The sequence below is a fragment of the Sus scrofa genome, chromosome X, assembly GCF_000003025.6.
Source record: "Sus scrofa isolate TJ Tabasco breed Duroc chromosome X, Sscrofa11.1, whole genome shotgun sequence".
In the NCBI taxonomy this organism is placed as follows: domain Eukaryota; kingdom Metazoa; phylum Chordata; class Mammalia; order Artiodactyla; family Suidae; genus Sus; species Sus scrofa.
Genome location: NC_010461.5, coordinates 106,871,981 through 106,890,947, shown reverse-complemented (window position 1 = coordinate 106,890,947; position 18,967 = coordinate 106,871,981). Strand labels below are relative to the sequence as shown.

The window sequence follows — 18,967 nt, the reverse complement described above, 5'->3', positions numbered from 1 at the left end:
ATTGGAAAGGTCACTGCAAAGGTACTAAATATCTAGCACAAAGACTGGAATTCTAGAACTGCCTGGCATTTCCCCTTTCCTGGCCATTTCATCATAAACTGGGGTCACAAATTCAAGGGCCCTATTTATGAATCCAAATTTAGGATACATGCTCTGGCAAGTACCCAAAGTACTAAGCATATTCCCAGGGACAATGGATTGGGCTCAAAAATCCAGGACATTTAGCTGTTAAAACTACAGCTCTTGGGAGTTCCCGTCATGGCTCAGCAGAAATGAACCTGACTAGTATCCATGAGGATGGGGGTTGGATCCCTAGCCTCACTCAGTGGGTTAAGGATCCAGTGTTGCTGTGAGCTGCAATGTAGGTCGCAGAAAGGGTTCGGATCCCACATGGCAGCTACACCTCCGATTTGATCCCTAGCCTGGGAACTTCCATATGCCATGGGTGTGGCCCTAAAAAGCAAAACAAACAAACTACAGCTCTCTCAGTGATTCTAATACTCAAGGGATCAAAAGAATATAGCCTCAGAGATTTTACATATAAATAGCAAAAGCATAACTGAATTTCATTGTATTTTTAAAACACAGTTCACTTCCAATTCTATCATGCAGCTGAACAGTCCGTGGCTTCAGTGATGCCTGCGGTCACGGTCACTGGGATTAGAGGACTCCCGCTCCCGGGAGTGCCGGGCCCTTTTATGCCTGTGGGACTTATCTCGGCTCCCACTTCGACTTCTGTGACTATGCCCCTCAGAACGCCCATTGTGCCGGCTGTAATGTGCATCTGAGCCTCGACCTCTGTCTCTATCCCTGTTCTTTTCTTCTCTCTCTTCCCTCTTGCTTGACGACTTGTGTTCGTGCTTGAGCTTCTCCTTCCTTGGCTCCCAATCCCGGTCCTCTGCTCCATCGTGGCAGATCGTTTTGACCTCAGGGGAGCTGGGGTGCGGCTTCCGGACCTCCCTGGACTCTGACTTCTGACCCCTCTCTGAGTTCTTGCCGCTGTGCTTTTTAGAGCCAGGGTCATCCTTTTCCTTCGTCATCTTGCTTCTGGGTGAGGAAGAGGAGGCTGGCTGCTCTGCTAGGACCTCCTGGTCAGTCTTCTCTTTGTCTTTCTTTCTTTTCTTTTTTTCCTTTTTGTCTGGAGGAAAAGAGGGGCACAATTAATAAGAAAGAAAAGGAAGATGGAGGAAAACATCTCTACCTCCAGAACAGTGCCTCCAAGAAGCCAAGCTGGATGTCTGTCACCTTTGATGTGTCAAGCTGCTTTATAAGGCAACTCCCACCCTTAATTATCTCTTTAAAGACCCTACTTCCAAATACAATCACATTTTGAGGTAACTGAGGGGGCGGTGGTTAGGACGTCAACATAAGAATTTTGGAGGACAGAATTCAGCCCATACCATTAGCCTTTCACTAATACTGCTCCTTTCCCAATTAAGGCTCCCCACACCTTCCCCCTTCACAGAGCTGATTATCAACGCTCACTGAATGCTAGGAAGAGCAAACACCTAGCCTCCCCAGAATCTTCTCACGAAAGGGTTTTAACGCTTTACCTTTTTTGTGCTTTTTGGTGGGTTTGTCATCTTCAGAGCTCTCTGATGAACTCTGTGAGGGGGTGTGAGCCCCACAGCCCCTCTCCTGGAGCTCTTTGGTCACATCATCTGTTTCTTCTGAGTCCTTAGGCGCCCGATAGTTAGACACATGATCCACTCGGATAGTTCTTCCTTTGATCTAAGACATATGGGCAATGCTTCAGCAAAGACAGCCCTCCTATCTGTTTGAACCAGCTAGAGAAAGCCTTGGTTTTAACCATATCCATTACCCTCACACTAATTCTACTTCTCAGGAAATCTTGAAAGCAGATCTGCCCAACTAGTGTGTCACTGCACATATACCTACACATTAATTCACTCAGCCCTCAAGACAGGAAGCAGGGGCCAGGGGCAGCTGCAGCCCCCAGGGCCACTGCACTAGGCAGCCTCATCAGTTTACCCCAGTGTGTCATTTAAATATCTTCATGTTCTACATGTGCCAGGAAGTGAAAAAAGGCTGGGAAGTACTGCCGCAAAGCACAAGCAGCACAGAAAACTGTAAGAGCTTAGACTCGCCATGAATTATCCTCAATCTGTAACATTCATTTACAGTGAAACATACCGTGAAAAGGCCTGGCTGCTAGCAGGAATTCCTGAAATCCAACTCAATGCTACAGCTGCTTTCTCGACACAGCAATTAGGATGAGGCCAAGGCAGGCCAATAGTTGGAGGGGGGTAGGAATTAGCAAGGACTACTTTCTTTTTTCTTAAGCTCTATCCCCTCCATACTGGAATTGGCTCACACTGATACTTCTACTGTAAATCACAACACTTCAGGTGAACAATAACAAATTAACCCCTTACTTTAAAACATTCAGGCAGATACAGACTTATTCTATAGGTAAGGCTATCTGAAATTTGAAATACCTAGCTTTTACTTTTCTATTCAGGACAGGTTTCTATTCTTACCTTTAAGCCTGAGCACTTTCTATCATTTATCCTATCCGACATTGCAAAACATTTTTTCAAAGCCTTCCTTTTATGGTAACTCCCTTCAAAAAAATCAAGCCTAGAACCTTGTTCCATCCTGTCCTATAATCTCCAGCTGTCCCATACGGGTGCAATCAGTGACAAACTCTCCAAGTCAAGAGTCACCCCTCCAACCTGTGACAATGCTCATTCCACAGCAGTGCTTTTCCTAGACGAGTAAAGGGACTGTGTGTAGCATAGATAAGCCTGACTTGCCCCATCCCCTTCTCTCAGCCCAATGTCTCACTTACAAGGATGGAGAGAGAGGGAACAGAGGAGAGAATACTTCAGAATGACTTACTTTCATAGAATTTGTCATCAAATTTTAACTAGAGAATTTCTAGGGCCCCGTGCCACTAAGTCAGTGGAGACCTGACAAACATAGACAGCCATGTCCTCGGTCATGTAACCACGATGGAGCCCCAAACTCCCTGACACAGGACAGCAAGGAAGATCAGTGTTTGCTAGTTTCTTTGTTCTCCAATATACCAGAGATGAGAGTGGAGTGTGAGGAGGGTGAGAAATAGAGGCTTGGTTGGGTGTGGGGTGGGAATGGGGGCATGGTACCTATGCTCCTGAGGAGATGGCTTGTTAATAGATGGGTCATGAGCCACTGGAATTATTTCCTGGGATCATTTCCTGGTCAACATGTCCCCACACTTTTGCAGGGTCATGAGCCACTGGAATTATTTCCTGGGATCATTTCCTGGTCAACATGTCCCCACACTTCTGTAACTCTCGCAACACACCCAGTTGACCAGTATTGGCCTTTGAGCCTGTGGTTATCAGGTGGGGAATGAAACTGAACCCCTTCACACAGGAGAAAGTTTAGCCAAATCCTGCTTGGTAAGCACACTCACCTTTATCCCATTAAAATTGTCAACAGCCAGAACTGTGCTCCTCTGGTCTTCATAGCAGAGGAAACAGAATCCTTTGGATTTCCCAGTCTTCTTGTCCCGCACCAGATTAATGTTAACAATCTCCCCATATCTATTTATTTTATAAAAGAGATACTATTGATTTAAAATGCAAAAACTTTCAGATTGGATGACAACACAAAATTCAAATAATATAGTCTGTGGAGAAGACACATCTAGAACAAGATAACATAGAAATGTTAAAAATAAAAAGTTAAACAAGGATATATCAAGAATACCCAATTAAAAATGGGTGGTAATGTTGAGATCAAAGATGAATTAATTCAAAGCCAACGGAAAACACACATTTAAATGTGACTAAGAGGGCACTTTTACACTGAAAAAGGTCCTAATATATAACAATCGTATAAGTCATGAAACTACGCATAAATTAACAAATCAAAATTTTTAATTTATAAACTATTATAAATACAAAGAGAAACTAACAGTGAAAGCTATGAGAGATTTTACCATACCACTTTAAGTTTATAACACAAAAAGTTGAGAAAAATAAAGTCAGAGGAATTAATACAAAATGGTATAAATAAATACAAATAAACATACGATTAATAACAATTATATTGTTAACAAATATTAACATCAGACTAGTAGATATACATATTTCATCTTACAAAAAGATGAGAATTTTGTCTCAAGAATCCATGAAACAGATATAAAATTGAGTACAGACTAGGTCCCAAAGTAAACCTCAATCATCTTCAAAAATAACACAGACCATGTTCTCCATTCAGAATGTTATACAGTTGGAAATATCTTAAAACAAAAAAATAACCTACTAACTAAAACTTGAAACCTACTCTCTAAGCTAATAACTGAATGAAAGAGAAAATGGAACAAATTAAAGAAAAAAAAATTAATGGCAGACTATTTAGGGAATAACAAAAATAAGAAGAATATATATCAAAACTGATGAGATGTGGCTAAAACCACACTCGGAAAAATCTGTAACCTTAAAGAATTTTATTGTTAAAAAGAAGAAAATGGGAGTTCCCATTGTGGCACAGCGGAAATGAATCTGACTAGTATCCATGAGGATGCTGGTTCCATCTCTGGCCTTTATATGATAGTATATATAGAAATACCAAGAGAAACAATGAAGAGCAATGATAAACAAACCAGAATTATTCAGTAAAGTAATAGGATATCAAATTAACAAAATAAATCACCCTCTAACACACACAAAATAATCAGAAAATGCAATGAAAGAGGAACTCCATTTATAATATCAACAAAAAAGATAAAATACTTAGAAATAAACTTAAGCAATGTGCAAAGCCTATACAAAGAAAACTTTTTAAAACTACTGAAAGACACAAGCACAGATTTGAATAAATATAAAGACATCAAAATGCCCCTTGTACTTGGACATAAAGATATCAAAACCTTCTTCCGATACTTAAATTTAATGTAATCCCAATTAAAAATACAAGTTTTGGTTTTTTCCTGGAGCTGGATAAGTTGATTCTACAGTTCTCATGAACATGTAAGAATAGCTGAGAAAACTTTAAAAGTAAACAATGAAGGGGAATAACTTTCCTAGACACTAAACAGACTAAAAACCGTCTTTTCAGAAAAGCTTTTTTTTTGTTCAGAAAACGAAGTATTTTTTGAAAGCCACTGTAAAGGCAATCTTCATGGAGAGCAATGTGTACAACCAGAATAGAGACCTGGAATAAACACACGTCCTAGCTGATCGTGACTCAATGCAAATAAGACAAAAACAGCTCCCAGATGGAAGGAAGGCTGGACCAGGGAGAGGTATCACAAAGGGGTGGAAACTACAAGGTGCACCTGCTATGAACTTCCCATTACCCAGGAGATGGAGGAAGCAAGCCTTAGTCCCTGCCAAGGCCCTCTACCATGGAGGGCCCTCTCCTTGTTCAATTTCTTCCCCATGCCCTTCTGCCCTATATGCCACCCAGGCAGCCAGAACCTGCTGCCCCTTAAGTTGCCCAACCACTCAGCCAGGGCCGTCTGCCCACTGGATGACCCTGGCATTCCTTGCCATGGCAATGCCTCTGCCAGGGTGTGCTAGCTATGTTTGCTTGCCCAACCCTTTTTACCATGGTCCTCTTCTCCTCAGGGCTACACAGCCTGGGGGTCATGGCCATCTGCTCCTGTGAGCTGTCAAGGCCCTCTGGCCCTATGGACTACCTACTCTGTATAGTTCTGGACCAACCCCTCTCCTACCAGCTGCCACTACCAGTGTGAGCTATCAAGACCCTCTCCCACCCAGTGCTGCTATGATCATCTAATAGCAGAATGAAGAATATAAGGTTCTCCTATTCATTCTTACTCATCAGCCTGTGATTCTCAGCCTCAGGGTAAAGAGATTGGCTCTACTCACTAACCTTATACTCTTCTAGAAACAAAGAGAGCTAACTACTGCCTAAAACTTTTGCTTTTTTTCCCCCAATTCCTCTGCGCTTTGCCCTAATCCTACAATGCCACACAGGTGTGGGCCCAAAAGGGCCCTGTGATCATGGGTTACCCCTAATTTGTAGGATCCTGGAGATGGGCCAACATAGTACCTTTCTGGAAGTTCCAGTCTGTTCCAGTATAGGTCTCAATGAAAAAGCAATAAAATTAGAACAGAATCCCCAGGAAAGCCTCCTAAATCATCCAACTTCTTGGATTCTCCACATTGGGAGAGTTCCAGAACCATGTCCTGGAACTGATCTAGACTAGACTCCAGCCCTCCCCATGCATGGAGCCGAGTCAACCTAGAATGAAAATAAATGGGTTCTGTGATGCCACGAGATGAGTTATGGAAGTAAACTACTCTGATGACTCAGAAGAATGAAGGGAACTTACTGTGAGAATACGCAGATGATGTCCCCTTCAGTTAACTCATAAGGAAGTCCACCTAGAAGAGAAAAACACATTTCAGTTCACCAAACATCTACCAAGTGTGTACTATGTACCATGCTTGTACTAGCCCAGGCACTGGGGTGCAAAGAAAAGTAAGCTACAGGGCTTGCCCTCAAAGAACTCATGGTCTGATGCAATGACAGAAGCACATATGAGATGTAGCAACTGTACAGAAAAAAAAGTGATTAACTTTGAGTGGAAAGGTTGAGGGTCACCCCTAACCAAACTAATTCTCCCCACACCCACAATCTTATGGACAAAGAAGACTTTCCAGCACAAACATATACTGAACTCATCTGCTCTTTAGCTACAATTTACACCTAAGATCCAAAATCAGTTTAAATACGCAAATATTAACCCCACCTGTATAGAGGGAACATTCCTGAATATAATCAAAGCCATTTATGATAAACCCACAGCAAATATAATACTCAATGGGGAAAAATTGAAAGCCTTCTCACTCAAATCTGGAACAAGACAGGGATGCCCACTCTCACCACTGCTCTTCAACATAGTTTTGGAAGTCCTAGCCACAGCAATTAGACAAACAAAAGAAATAAAAGGCATCCATATAGGAAGAGAAGAGATCAAACTGTCACTGTATGCAGATGACATGATACTATACCTAGAAAACCCTAAGGACTCAACCCCAAAACTACTTGAACTGATTAATCAATTCAGCAAAGTAGCAGGAGATAAGATTAACATTCAGAAGTCAGTTGCATTTCTGTATACCAGCAATGAAATTTTAGAAAAGGAATACAAAAATACGATACCTTTTAAAATTGTACCTCACAAAATCAAATACCTCAGAATACACCTGACCAAGGAGGTAAAGGACCTATATGCCGAGAACTATAAAACTTTAATCAAAGAAATCAAAGAAGATGTAAAGAAATGGAAAGATATTCCATGTTCCTGGATTGGGAAAATCAATATTGTAAAAATGGCCAGACTACCCAAAGCAATCTACACATTCAATGCAATCCCTATCAAATTACCCATGACATTGTTCACAGAACTAGAACAAACAATCCAAACATTTATATGGAACAACAAAAGACCCAGAATCGCCAAAGCAATCCTGGAGAAACAAAAACCAAGCAGGAGGCATAACTCTCCCAGACTTCAAGAAATACTACAAAGCCACAGTCATCAAAACAGTGTGCTACTGGTATCAAAACAGACAGACAGACCAATGGAACAGAATAGAGAACCCGGAAATAAACCCTGACACCTATGGTCAATTAATCTTTGACAAGGGAGGCAAGAACATAAAATGGGGAAAAGAAAGTCTATTCAGCAAGCATTGCTGGGAAACCTGGACAGCTGCATGCAAAGCAATGAAACTAGAACACACCCTCACACCATGCACAAAAATAAACTCCAAATGGCTGAAAGACTTAAATGTAAGACAGGACACCATCAAACTCCTAGAAGAAAACATAGGCAAAACACTCTCTGACATCAACATCATGAATATTTTCTCAGGTCAGTCTCCCAAAGCAATAGAAATAAGAGCAAAAATTTACCAATGGGAACTAATCAAACTGAAAAGCTTTTGCACAGCAAAGGAAACCCAAAAGAAAACAAAAAGACAACTTTCAGAATGGGAGAAAATAGTTTCAAATGATGCAACCGACAAGGGCTTAATCTCTAGAATATATAAACAACTTATACAACCCAACAGCAAAAAAGCCAATCAAGCAATGGAAAAATGGGCAAAAGACCTGAATAGACATTTCTCCAAAGATATCCAGATGGCCAACAAACACATGAAAAAATGCTCAACATCGCTGATTATAAGAGAAATGCAAATCAAAACTACCATGAGATATCACCTCACACCAGTCAGAATGGCCATCATTAATAAATCCACAAAGAACAAGTGCTGGAGGGGCTGTGGAGAAAAGGGAACCCTCCTGCACTGTTGGTGGGAATGTAAACTGGTACAGCCACTATGGAGAACAGTTTGGAGATACCTTAGAAATCTATACACAGACCTTCCATATGACCCCGCAATCCCACTCTTGGGCATCTATCCGGACAAAACTCTACTTAAAAGAGACACGTGCACCCACATGTTCATTGCAGCACTATTCACAATAGCCAGGACATGGAAACAACCCAAATGTCCATCGACAGATGATTGGATTTGGAAGATGTGGAATACTATGGAATACAATGGAATACTACTCAGCCATAAAAAAGAACGACATAACGCCATTTGCAGCAACATGGATGGAACTAGAGAATCTCATACTGAGTGAAATGAGCCAGAAAGACAAAGACAAATACCATATGATATCACTCATAACTGGAATCTAATATCCAGCACAAATGAACATCTCCTCAGAAAAGAAAACCATGGACTTGGAGAAGAGACTTGTGACTGCCTGATGGGAGGGGGAGGGAGTGGGAGGGATCGGGAGCTTGGGCTGATCAGACACAACTTAGAATAGATTTACAAGGAGATCCTGCTGAATAGCATTGAGAACTTTGTCTAGATACTCATGTTGCAAAAGAAGAAAGGGTGGGGGAAAAATGTAATTGTAATGTATACATGTAAGGATAACCTGATCCCCTTGCTGTACAGTGGGAAAAAAAAAATATTAACCCCACCTCACAATTGTTAAGGATTTCATAGGAAATAAATTCCCCTACGAATGTTTCCTTCTTCATCTGTAAAATGGGGATATTGGCACTTACCTCACAGAATTGTAATAAGAATGAAAATAAAACAATGGCTATAAAGTGCCTAGCACAATGTCTGTTGTAATAATCTCTTCGAATAAACTGTCAAATTACAGAATGTGACACAGTGAATATGGAAATGATGATGTGGCCATGGACGGGGAAATAAATTCTGCGTGAAGGGTAATGAAGGGAGAGGGAGTTGGCAGTAATACCGGATAGTGGCTGATACCAGGAGTTCTCAAACCCCACAGTTCTTGCTGTTCCACTTGCTAGCTATGCGACCTGAAGGAAGTCCATTAACTTTTCTGCATCTCAGTTTCCTTAGGTGTATAACTAGAGGACAAGAGGATGATAATAACAGTCTCTGAGAAACCAAACGGCACGATTCTTAGCACACTGAATGGCAGGCAGTACCTATCATGAACGCTGATTTGGCAGCGAGAGCAAACTAGAAATGAGCTAGAAAAGCGACCTGGAAAACGGATTTATAGGCCGACAGTGGAAGTAAATAAAAGTGGGTGATGAATGTCGGGAGGAATGATGGGCGGGAATGCTGAAATGTTAGGAGGCAGGCCAGGAGAGAATGAGAAGCCCTGCGGGAGAAAGATGTGGGCCTCACCTAGGAAGATCCAGGCGCTGTCCTTGTACTCGGAGTGCCAAGACACCTTCTCCGCCACCCCCAGCTGGACCTCACGCTCATTCAGCTCGTTGATCAGCTTCACTTTAGTTAAAGGGCTGCACAAGGGGCGGAAAAGCGGACAAGTAAGCGCGGCCTAGCCTGAGGTAAAGGAGAGCAAAACTGGGAGACTAATTTTCTAGTATCTGCGCCTCCCCCGCTCCTCAGCCTCACAAGTGCTCTACCACTCCAGCTTCAGTGAACTACCCCCGGCCGCCTGTCCCCTTTTCCCAAAAGGAACCTGAGGCCTTACTTCATCTCCGCGGGTTCGCCCTCAGCACCTAGGAAGCGACTTCCGGGAGAGGCTGCAAGACGCATGCGCGACCCGGCGCTGCGCGCCCATTGGTCTCAGCTGCGCGCTTACGCCGCGCCGGAAGAGCCGGGCCGCGCTGGGGCGTGGCGCCTGCGCACTACGTCAGTAAGCGGCTTCTCTTGTTCCGCCGATGTCGCTCTTTTTCTGTAGACCCTCGCTTCCACCGTGCTTGGAGTTGGACGAGGGTGCGAGCCTGGTTTGTTACAGGACTCCGAACTCCTAAACGATGCCTGGCATTTATTGGGTTAACTATAAATGTTTTTTGAAGGAAGACTTTGAGAGGTGCCTGATAACGGCGACTTGAGTCCCATCCTTCTCTTCCAGTGCAAATCCTCATTCTGTCCTTAACTCCCAGCCAATTACTCACACGCACACCGCCATGAAAGCATCCCTGTTCAGGAGTTACAGCAGAAATGTGAAAAAGCTGTGTGAGAGGGTAAATCTTTTTGTCTCAAATCGCACCGCATAGGCAACTGACCACTGTGCCTCCATAGGCTGAATTGAATACCCAGATTTGTGTGAATGCTGCTAACCGTTTTCCATAGTCTGTCTGCTACTCAAGCAGGAGGTAGGAATTGGTATTGTTAAATTAATAACTAACAGTTGAGCAGGTAATGATAGATTGTGTGCTAAGCAATTTACATGTATTGGCCCTCCTGTGAAGGCTTAGATACAATTATCCTCCCCGTTTCGTAGCAGAAACTGAGTTTAAAGGAGTTAAATAACTTGGATGGTACTCTGTCTCTATCCATCAGATCCACTTGATTTATCGGTCCTTACTGAGCATCTGTATTTGTCCTATACAGTAAGTCTGCAGATGGGAATGTAAGGTTGGGTTCTCTGCCTTCAAAGAGCTAATAATATCATTGAGGAGACAGGGCTTGATAGATTTGACTCCAGAAATAATCAGGAACCTGTAGAAGAGATGATGGCATGTAATGTGTGAATTAAGCCATTCTGAAGATTCAAATCCATCTTGCATGTGTCCACATCAATTCTGGCCTTAGACCATGCAAATTATGTCAAAGTCAAATTATGGGGCTGTATAGTTCTCTGTGTAGGCCTAGCTCACAGCCCCAGAAATTAAAAGCACTTTGATGATGGTGACAGTGACAACTGTACCCTCAATGGTTCACCATGTACCCAATGTCTTCCCAAGAAGCAGAACAGGCTGCCCACCAATGACAGTTTTTGTGTCTGTCCCCCTCCCCCACTTCCAACCCAGCTATTCATTAACTTTGTAGAATTACCTTGGCAATGAAAACTAAACAGTGACAGATTGCATACAGGTTTTATCTGCTCCTAGAAACCTTAGGTTGCTTAGTTGTAGGGTTGAAGTAGTCACTGCAAAGTGGTAAACTAGCATGCAGCATTATCTGGATGGATTCTTCAGGCTATTGTGAAATGAGAGAATTGGAGCAATACCTAGGCCTCGGTCATCAGAGTTCCTAGCAATTCTTACCCATTGGAAGTTTATCCATGGAGATGTCCCAGGCAAACTGGGACAGATTTCAGCTCTCCCAGCTTCTATTCCTTTCTCCACCAATAACATTCATTTACCACTCATTGTATGCAGAGCTCATTTCCAGGTTCTATGGGTAATGCTAAGGAAATTGAAGGCAGTCCCCACGTTTATGGAAAGGCTGAATATGTCTAGCCGAATTCATCTCTCCACTCCCCACCACTACATCCCAAAACAGCTTTCCCTCCTGACTTCCCTATTTCAGGCAACGTTATCACCATTTTCCTGGTTACCTGGCTTCAAAAACAGGGATGTCATGCTTCAGTCTTCCAAGTTCCTCACCCAAAGATATCTATCCAGTCACCAATTCCTGATAATTGTGCTGCTGTGGTATCTATAAAATACATCTCGTCTACCTGAAGTGCTATACTGAGTCACTGTCACATGCCTCCTAGCTCTTTCAGTGCCCTTCTAACTGCCCCAGCCCCTATTCTCCAGTCTTTTCTCCCGCTGCCCCCACCATGAAGCCTCAACTTCAGCCAGGCTCTACTGCTGTCCATCCCCTCAAGGCCCCCCTTCACTATCCAATCTAGACACCTCTTCTGAGAGAGCCCCATAACCCTGAACCACTCATCTCTCTCTGACTGAAACCTGCCCAAACTCCAAACTCCCATCAAGGCATCTCTCATTCAAGAAACCTTTCCTGGGAGTTCCCGTCGTGGCGCAGTGGTTAACGAATCCGACTAGGAACCATGAGGTGGCGGGTTCGGCCCCTGCCCTTGCTCAGCGGGTTAACGATCCGGCGTTGCCGTGAGCTGTGGTGTAGGTTGCAGACGCGGCTCGGATCCTGCGTTGCTGTGGCTCTGGCGTAGGCCGGCGGCTACAGCTCCAATTAGACCCCTAGCCTGGGAACCTCCACATGCCGCAAAAGCGGCCATAGAAAAGGCAAAAAGACCAAAAAAAAAAAAAAATTCAGGGTCCTCACAAGGTTCTTAACCCACTGAGCCACAACAGGAACTTCTTAAATGTATTTGTTTAAAAGATCTATTCCTTAAATGTAGGTTGCCTTGAGGAATAAAGGGAGTAAGAAATGGCACATTGTATTAACAGAGGCTCTCACCATCTCTTCCAAGGATATTAACCTGAATCCATGCATGGGCTTCAGGGAGTTCGTGAGGACTAGCTGTCATTTTGTTCCCTTCTTCCTCCACTGCCCAGGCCAAAGCAGCCGCTCTCCATACCTCAAGAAGCATAAATTTCAGATGACCTGCCTTTGAAAGCAGAATCCAGTTCCAGAGAAGAAAGGGAGAGAGTAAAGAAGAAATTGCTGGGGGAGAAGATGGTTCTGATCCACATGGATCCTCCTGTAATCACAAATCACATTTACTCACCCAGGTTGGGTGAGGAGTAGAGCTGGGCCAATCTCACTTGAGCTGAATGGAAAAGCATATTTTTTTCCTTTTTGGCTGCCCCTCAGCATGTCGAGTTCCCGGGGCCAGAGATCAGATCCATGTGCAGCTGTGACCTTTGCCCTTGGCAACACCAGGTCCTTTAACCTACAGTGCCCAGCCAGAGACTGAACTTACAACCTGGTGCTGCTGATTCCATTAAGCCATAGAGGGAACTCCTAGAAAAGCATTTTTGAGGAATTGCAGGAGCCTGCCAGGAGCAAGAGTTGCACCTAGGTCACTCTCCAAGCCAATGACTAGTGCCCCACCCTCTATTCTACAAAATATTCCTTGCATGATCAGCTTTTTCTTCCTCTGTCATTTTCACTATTTTGAGCCAGACTTTTTCACTGTTTTGAGCCAGACTTTTCTGGGGTGTTCAGTTGGCCTCAATATATCATGTTAATGACATATTGAGACAAAGGTGAAGAAGCCAATTAGCAGGAATGCCAGGTGAAACACTAATCCAGAGACTAGGGGACAGATTAGGGAAAGGAATGGGTGGGCCACAGGTCAGAGAAGCTAGATCACTGAGACACATGCTGGAAGGGAGGAGAGAGCATGGGGAGAGACAGGAGTGCAGGTTGGAAGACCACAGCAGTAGTGCAGATGAAAGACCCCAAAGTGCTGAATGAGAGATGCCACAGCAAGAACGGAAAGCAGGAGTGAGATGGAGAGGCAGGTGTACATGAATCCAGATTTATATATTTCCTTGGGCTCAGGGTAAAAATGATCCTCATTTTCCACAATCACTGGACTTTAATGAAAGGGGGGGCTTCTACTTCATCTCAGCTCAAGTGCCTTTGAAAAAAAAAAGCATAAAAGTGTGAGCTTGAAGGTCAGAGGTAATACGATGTGCAAAGGCACAGAGGCATAAAGTGGCAAGAAAAGGGGACAACATGTGGTCTGTGTGGTTGAAAAGAGACAGGACAAACTGGCTGTCTGACCCACAGAAACTGCTGGCTCGCAATTTCCAACACTCACTGCTTACAAGCTGTGTGGTCTTGGGCAAAGAAGTCACCCTCTCTGTGTGCCTTGGTTTCCTCATCTGTAAAATTGAGTTATTCATAGCACCTGCCTTATAGAATTGTTGTGAGGCTTAATGGAGACCTCATGTTGTCTACTTAGCCAGTACGCTGCACTTAAAGGCCCCACACCTGTTAGCTGGTATCATCATTACTATAAGAAGGCGCAGATGCCCCAGAAGCCTAGGGCTGTTCCCTCAAAGTGACTCCCACTCGAAGAGACTAAAGTTTCAAATACCAATTTTCCCACCCTGTCTTTGTCCTACCATTTTTCCCAACCGACACACACCTCTTTCTACAAAGGCAGCACAGGCAGGTAAAGACGATATAAGCAAAAATATGTGTGCGCATTTCTATATAGTCTTAAAAAGGCCTTTGCAAACTGCTGCCTGAGCTAGATAGGGAGGGGGAAGGTTTTTTTTTTTTTTTCTTTTTCAGCCACTCTCTCAGCGTATTTAAGTTCTCGGGCTAGGGATCAAATCTGAGCCACAGCTGTGACCGATGCTGCAGCTGAGGCAATGCTGGATCTTTAACCCACTGTGCCAGGCCCGAAACAGAGACCTGGGTGATGTGTCACAAATGTGGGCACCTTCTAAAAGTTGAAAAAGGCAAGGAAATGATTCTCCCCTAGAGCCCCCTGAAGGGAGACAGTTCTGCCAACACCTTGATTTGAGCCCTATGAGACCCATTTGGAACTTCGGATCTTGAGAACTCTAAGATAATAAATATGTATTGTTATTTGCAATAGCTTGTTATAGCAGCAAAAGGAAACTAACACGACCAGACACCTGAGAGAGGAAAGGGCAACTTTAACATACCTACAGATCACCTGGAGGTCCTGCTTAAATGCAGCCTCTGCTTGAGCAAGTCTTGGGCAGGGCCTGAGATTTGCCTTTTCTACCAAGCTGTCAGGTCCTGATCTGATACACCCTTTGATTAACAAGAAGCTAGAAGACAGTCAAGAAAAAAATACCTGTGTAGTATTTTACAGTTCATAAAGCCTTTTCACAACCAGGATACCTCATTTTTATCATCGCCACAACACTGATAGGTAGGTATTATTGTCCCCATGTCACACATGAGGAAGCCAAAGCTATGTCAGAGAGGTGTAGTCATTTGCTCACACAAAAGCACAGAAATAGCGTTAGGCTGGCCTCCGGGTGTCCTGACGCCAGAGTCTGTGCTTTTGCCATTGGACAGTCGTTTCCACCACTGGCAAAGATCAGAATCACCTGGGGGCCTTTTAAATTTCCAGAGGCAAGAGTTCCCATCTTGGCTCAGCAGTAATGAACACGACTAGTATCCAAGAGGACACGGGTTCAATCCCTGGCCTCACTCAGTGGGTTAAGGATCTGGCGTTGCCATGAGCTGTGGTGTAGGTTGCAGAGGTGGCTCAGATCCAGCATTGCTGTGGCTGTGGTGTAGGTCGGCAGCTACCACTCTCATTCGACCCCTAGCCTGGGAAATTCCAAATGCTGCAGGTGCAGCCATAGAAAGACAAAATATAAATAAATAAAAAATTCCAGAGACACAGATCACATCCAGACTAATGACATCAAAACTCCTTGGTATGTAACCCAAACATCAGTAGTATTGGAATCACCAAGTGATTCCACTGCACAACTAAGGTTAAGAACCATTTCACAAGAGCAGTGGTTCTCAAGGTAGGGTCCCTGGACCAGCAACATCTGCATCACCTGGGCACTTGTTAGAAATAGATTGTCGGGCCAACTCCCGACCTAATGAATCCAAAACTCTGGGGGTGAAGCCCAAGATTCTGGGTGTTAAGCAGCCCTGCAGGAGCTTCTTATGCACTCTTGAGTTTAAGCATGGTCTTGAAAAGGGCCATCTTGACTCCTCACATGAAGTCAAGGGCTAGAGAAACAAAAGCACACCTTAGATCCAGGTATAAAATTAGGCCAGGTGCTAAGCAACTGAAACCAGCCTCCTAATGGATGTACCAAAGAATAAGAATTGCTCTCAGGTTGGCAGCTGGAATACCAAGTCCCCATGCTACAGCCTTTCTTATCCTTTGTAGGAGAGACATCTGTCAAAGGCCCTCTCAGACTGTCAAAACATCCTGGAATATAATATTTGCTTCCAACTCTGCACCTTGCTCTCCACTCCCTCACTTAAAACACTAACCTTTCCCATTTGTGCTCTGACCTGAACTGAGTAAATAAGCTTTGAACCACTCTTCTCTCCACCCCTCTCTTCTTGGTATCCAAGATGAGAGGAGCAGGCAAAAGGTTAGTTCTAATGTACCCAAGCAAATGGATATATAATCTAAAATAGGAGTGACCTACACAGCCACCCTCCCTGCTCCCATCTCGCCTGCCTCAGCAACACTGCTGCTCTTTGGCCTAATGCTATCCCTGGAAAAATGGAAAATTCCACTACCAAACATTAGAGCAGACACCTTCCAGAATGCAGCTCAGCTCTCCTTCTTCTGTCCCAGACACCTGAGTCTATAGGATCAAGAAAGGAAAGGCTATAGGATCAAGTGTCAGTGGGAGTTGCCATCATGGCTCAGTGGTCATGAACCTGACTAGTATCCATGAGGATGTGGGTTCGATCCCTGGCCTCACTCAGTGGGTTAAGGATTCGGCATTGCCATGAGCTGTGGTGTAAGTTGCGATGTGGCTCGTGTCTGGCATTGCTGTGGCTGTGGCATAGGCTGGCAGCTATAGCTCCAATTCGACTCCTAGCCTGGGAACTTCCATATGCTTCAGGTGTGGCCCTAAAAAGACAAAAAGAAAAGAGAAGAAAGAAAGTGCAAGCCTGGCGGCCACAACTCACGCCCAGAGACATAGCTACACATGGTGCAGAAAAAGTTCTCAATGAGTATACCCAACAGACAGCAGCTTTTGACAGGGAGTAGGCTCTATTTTGCTTTTCCTGCCCTTCTGAATCCTCAAGTGAGTTCTGAGGGATGAAAAATAGGGGACCAGCATACCCTCCTTGAAAGAATTAGAATCTGAAGTGTTAGGAAACAAAAGATGAAGGAATAGCCAAAATATGTGTCAGTTCCCCCTGAAAATATGCTGGACCCTAAAAGGGCTTGCCTGCCCCACATCCCGCTCCAACTGATCATGATCATCTTGCTTAATTGAAAGCTCTCATAATAGTAACAGAGAATAAGTTATTAAGCAAATGTTTAATTAAGCTTAGTTATTAAGTTGGTACTTGAGGCTTAGAAAAAAAAAAGAAGTGGACACTTAATATCAAGCTATGGAGGAAGAAAACTTGTTATTAGGGTCAATGATAGCTTCTGATACACAGGAGACCTAATGAATGCCCCAGTCTCTCCAAACAAATTCCTTGAAACATCAGTGAAGAGAGAGAGCCTGGTGAGACAACGAGCAGCAGGTACTTGGGAGTTGTCTAGTAACTCAGTTGCTGGAGGAGGGACTAGCTCAAAGCTCAGGGACACATCTGCGCTGCGATCGCTACCTTCAGAGAGCTGGAGAGGCAAGAGCCTAAGGACCAAAAACGAGAGGGGGAGTGATTCTTAATGACCAGTAGGATCTCAGAGATGGCTAGCTGCCATCCTGCACTGCCAGCGATGGCCAGAACTGTACTCCAGCTCTGAACCCACCAGCCTGTGAGAATTTGAGCTGGAGAGCCAGCATGTCCTGGTAAGTGGACATCCTGCCACTTCAAGACATGGAGTCATCTTCCTTATTTGGAGTGATCCTTGCTGTCCTGGCCTCCCTCATTATTGCTGCTAATGCCTTAGTGGCCATGGCTGTGCTGTCATTGATCCACAAGAATGATGGGATCGGTCTCTGCTTCACCTTGAATCTGGCTGTGGCTGACACCTTTCTTGGCCTGGCCATCTCTGGCCTAGTCTCAGACCAGCTCTCCAGCCCGGCTCGGCCCACAGAGAAGACCCTGTGCAGCCTTCGGATGGCATTTGTCACTTCTTCAGCAGCTGCCTCTGTCCTCACCGTCATGCTGATTACCTTTGACAGGTACCTTGCCATCAAGCAGCCCCTCCGCTATTTCCAGATGATGAATGGGCTTGTGGCTGGGGCCTGCATTGCCGGACTGTGGTTGGTGTCTTACCTCATTGGCTTCCTCCCACTTGGGATCCATGTATTCCAGCAGACCACCTACAAGGGGCCCTGCAGCTTCTTCGCCGTGTTTCACCCTCGCTTCGTGCTGACCGTCTCCTGCGTTGGCTTCTTCCCAGCCCTGCTCCTCTTTGTCTTCTTCTACTGTGACATGCTCAAGATTGCCTCCACGCACAACCAGCAGATCCGCAAGACAGAGCACACAGGGGCCACGGCCGGGGCTCACCGGCCCCCACGGACTCCCAGTGATTTCAAGGCTGTCCGAACTGTGGCCATTCTCATTGGCAGCTTCACTCTGTCCTGGACCCCGTTCTTTATCACGAGCATTGTGCAGGTGGTCTGCCAGGAGTGCAACCTCTACCTAGTGCTGGAACGGTACCTGTGGTTGCTGGGTGTGGGCAACTCCCTGCTCAACCCACTCATCTATGCCTATAGGCAGAAGGAGGTACGGCAACAGTTCTCCCAGATGGCCCTGGGAATGAAGAAAGGGCTCGCTGCATTCCTCCTCCTTCTCTCGGCCAGGAATGGTGGCCCAGAGAGGCCCAGGGAAAGTTCCTGTCACATCACCACCATCTCCCAGTCAGAGCTTGATGGCTAAGATGGTAAGGGCAGACAAGTTTCAAAGTGCCTCTCCCTCTAGAGCCCCAACTAGGAGATCAGGTGGGGCAAGGGGAATGAGAGCACTTGCTTCTGGCAACTGGCCACCCCCAGGACCCCCTCACCCCAGACTGAGAGGTAACTGAGGCGGTGTGCTGACTTTCGTCTATAATCAGCTTCCCCATTTGCAAATTTCCATTCCTCCCTGCCCTTCCTTTGCAACGAGTCTGTTTCTCCTATACAGGTATACTTACTTAAAGCAAGAAGTGTGCTACTAAAAGATGCTTTAAAAAAATCAAATTT

General features: G+C 44.7%; 2 protein-coding genes across 2 annotated transcripts; one reads left to right on the top strand and one right to left on the bottom strand.

The window, feature by feature from the left end:
* On the bottom strand, positions 557–10,036 carry RBMX2 (RNA binding motif protein, X-linked 2). Its single transcript, NM_001243671.1, has 6 exons — positions 9,997–10,036; positions 9,687–9,802; positions 6,314–6,365; positions 3,422–3,551; positions 1,554–1,731; positions 557–1,138 (listed from the first exon to the last, which is right to left on the bottom strand). The coding sequence occupies exons 1-6, from the start codon at positions 9,999–10,001 to the stop codon at positions 630–632; spliced, it is 990 nt and encodes a 329-aa protein (NP_001230600.1). The 5' UTR covers positions 10,002–10,036; the 3' UTR covers positions 557–629.
* GPR119 (G protein-coupled receptor 119) lies at positions 17,649–18,723 on the top strand. The gene has a single exon (NM_001287850.1). The coding sequence runs from the start codon at positions 17,658–17,660 to the stop codon at positions 18,663–18,665; it is 1,008 nt and encodes a 335-aa protein (NP_001274779.1). The 5' UTR covers positions 17,649–17,657; the 3' UTR covers positions 18,666–18,723.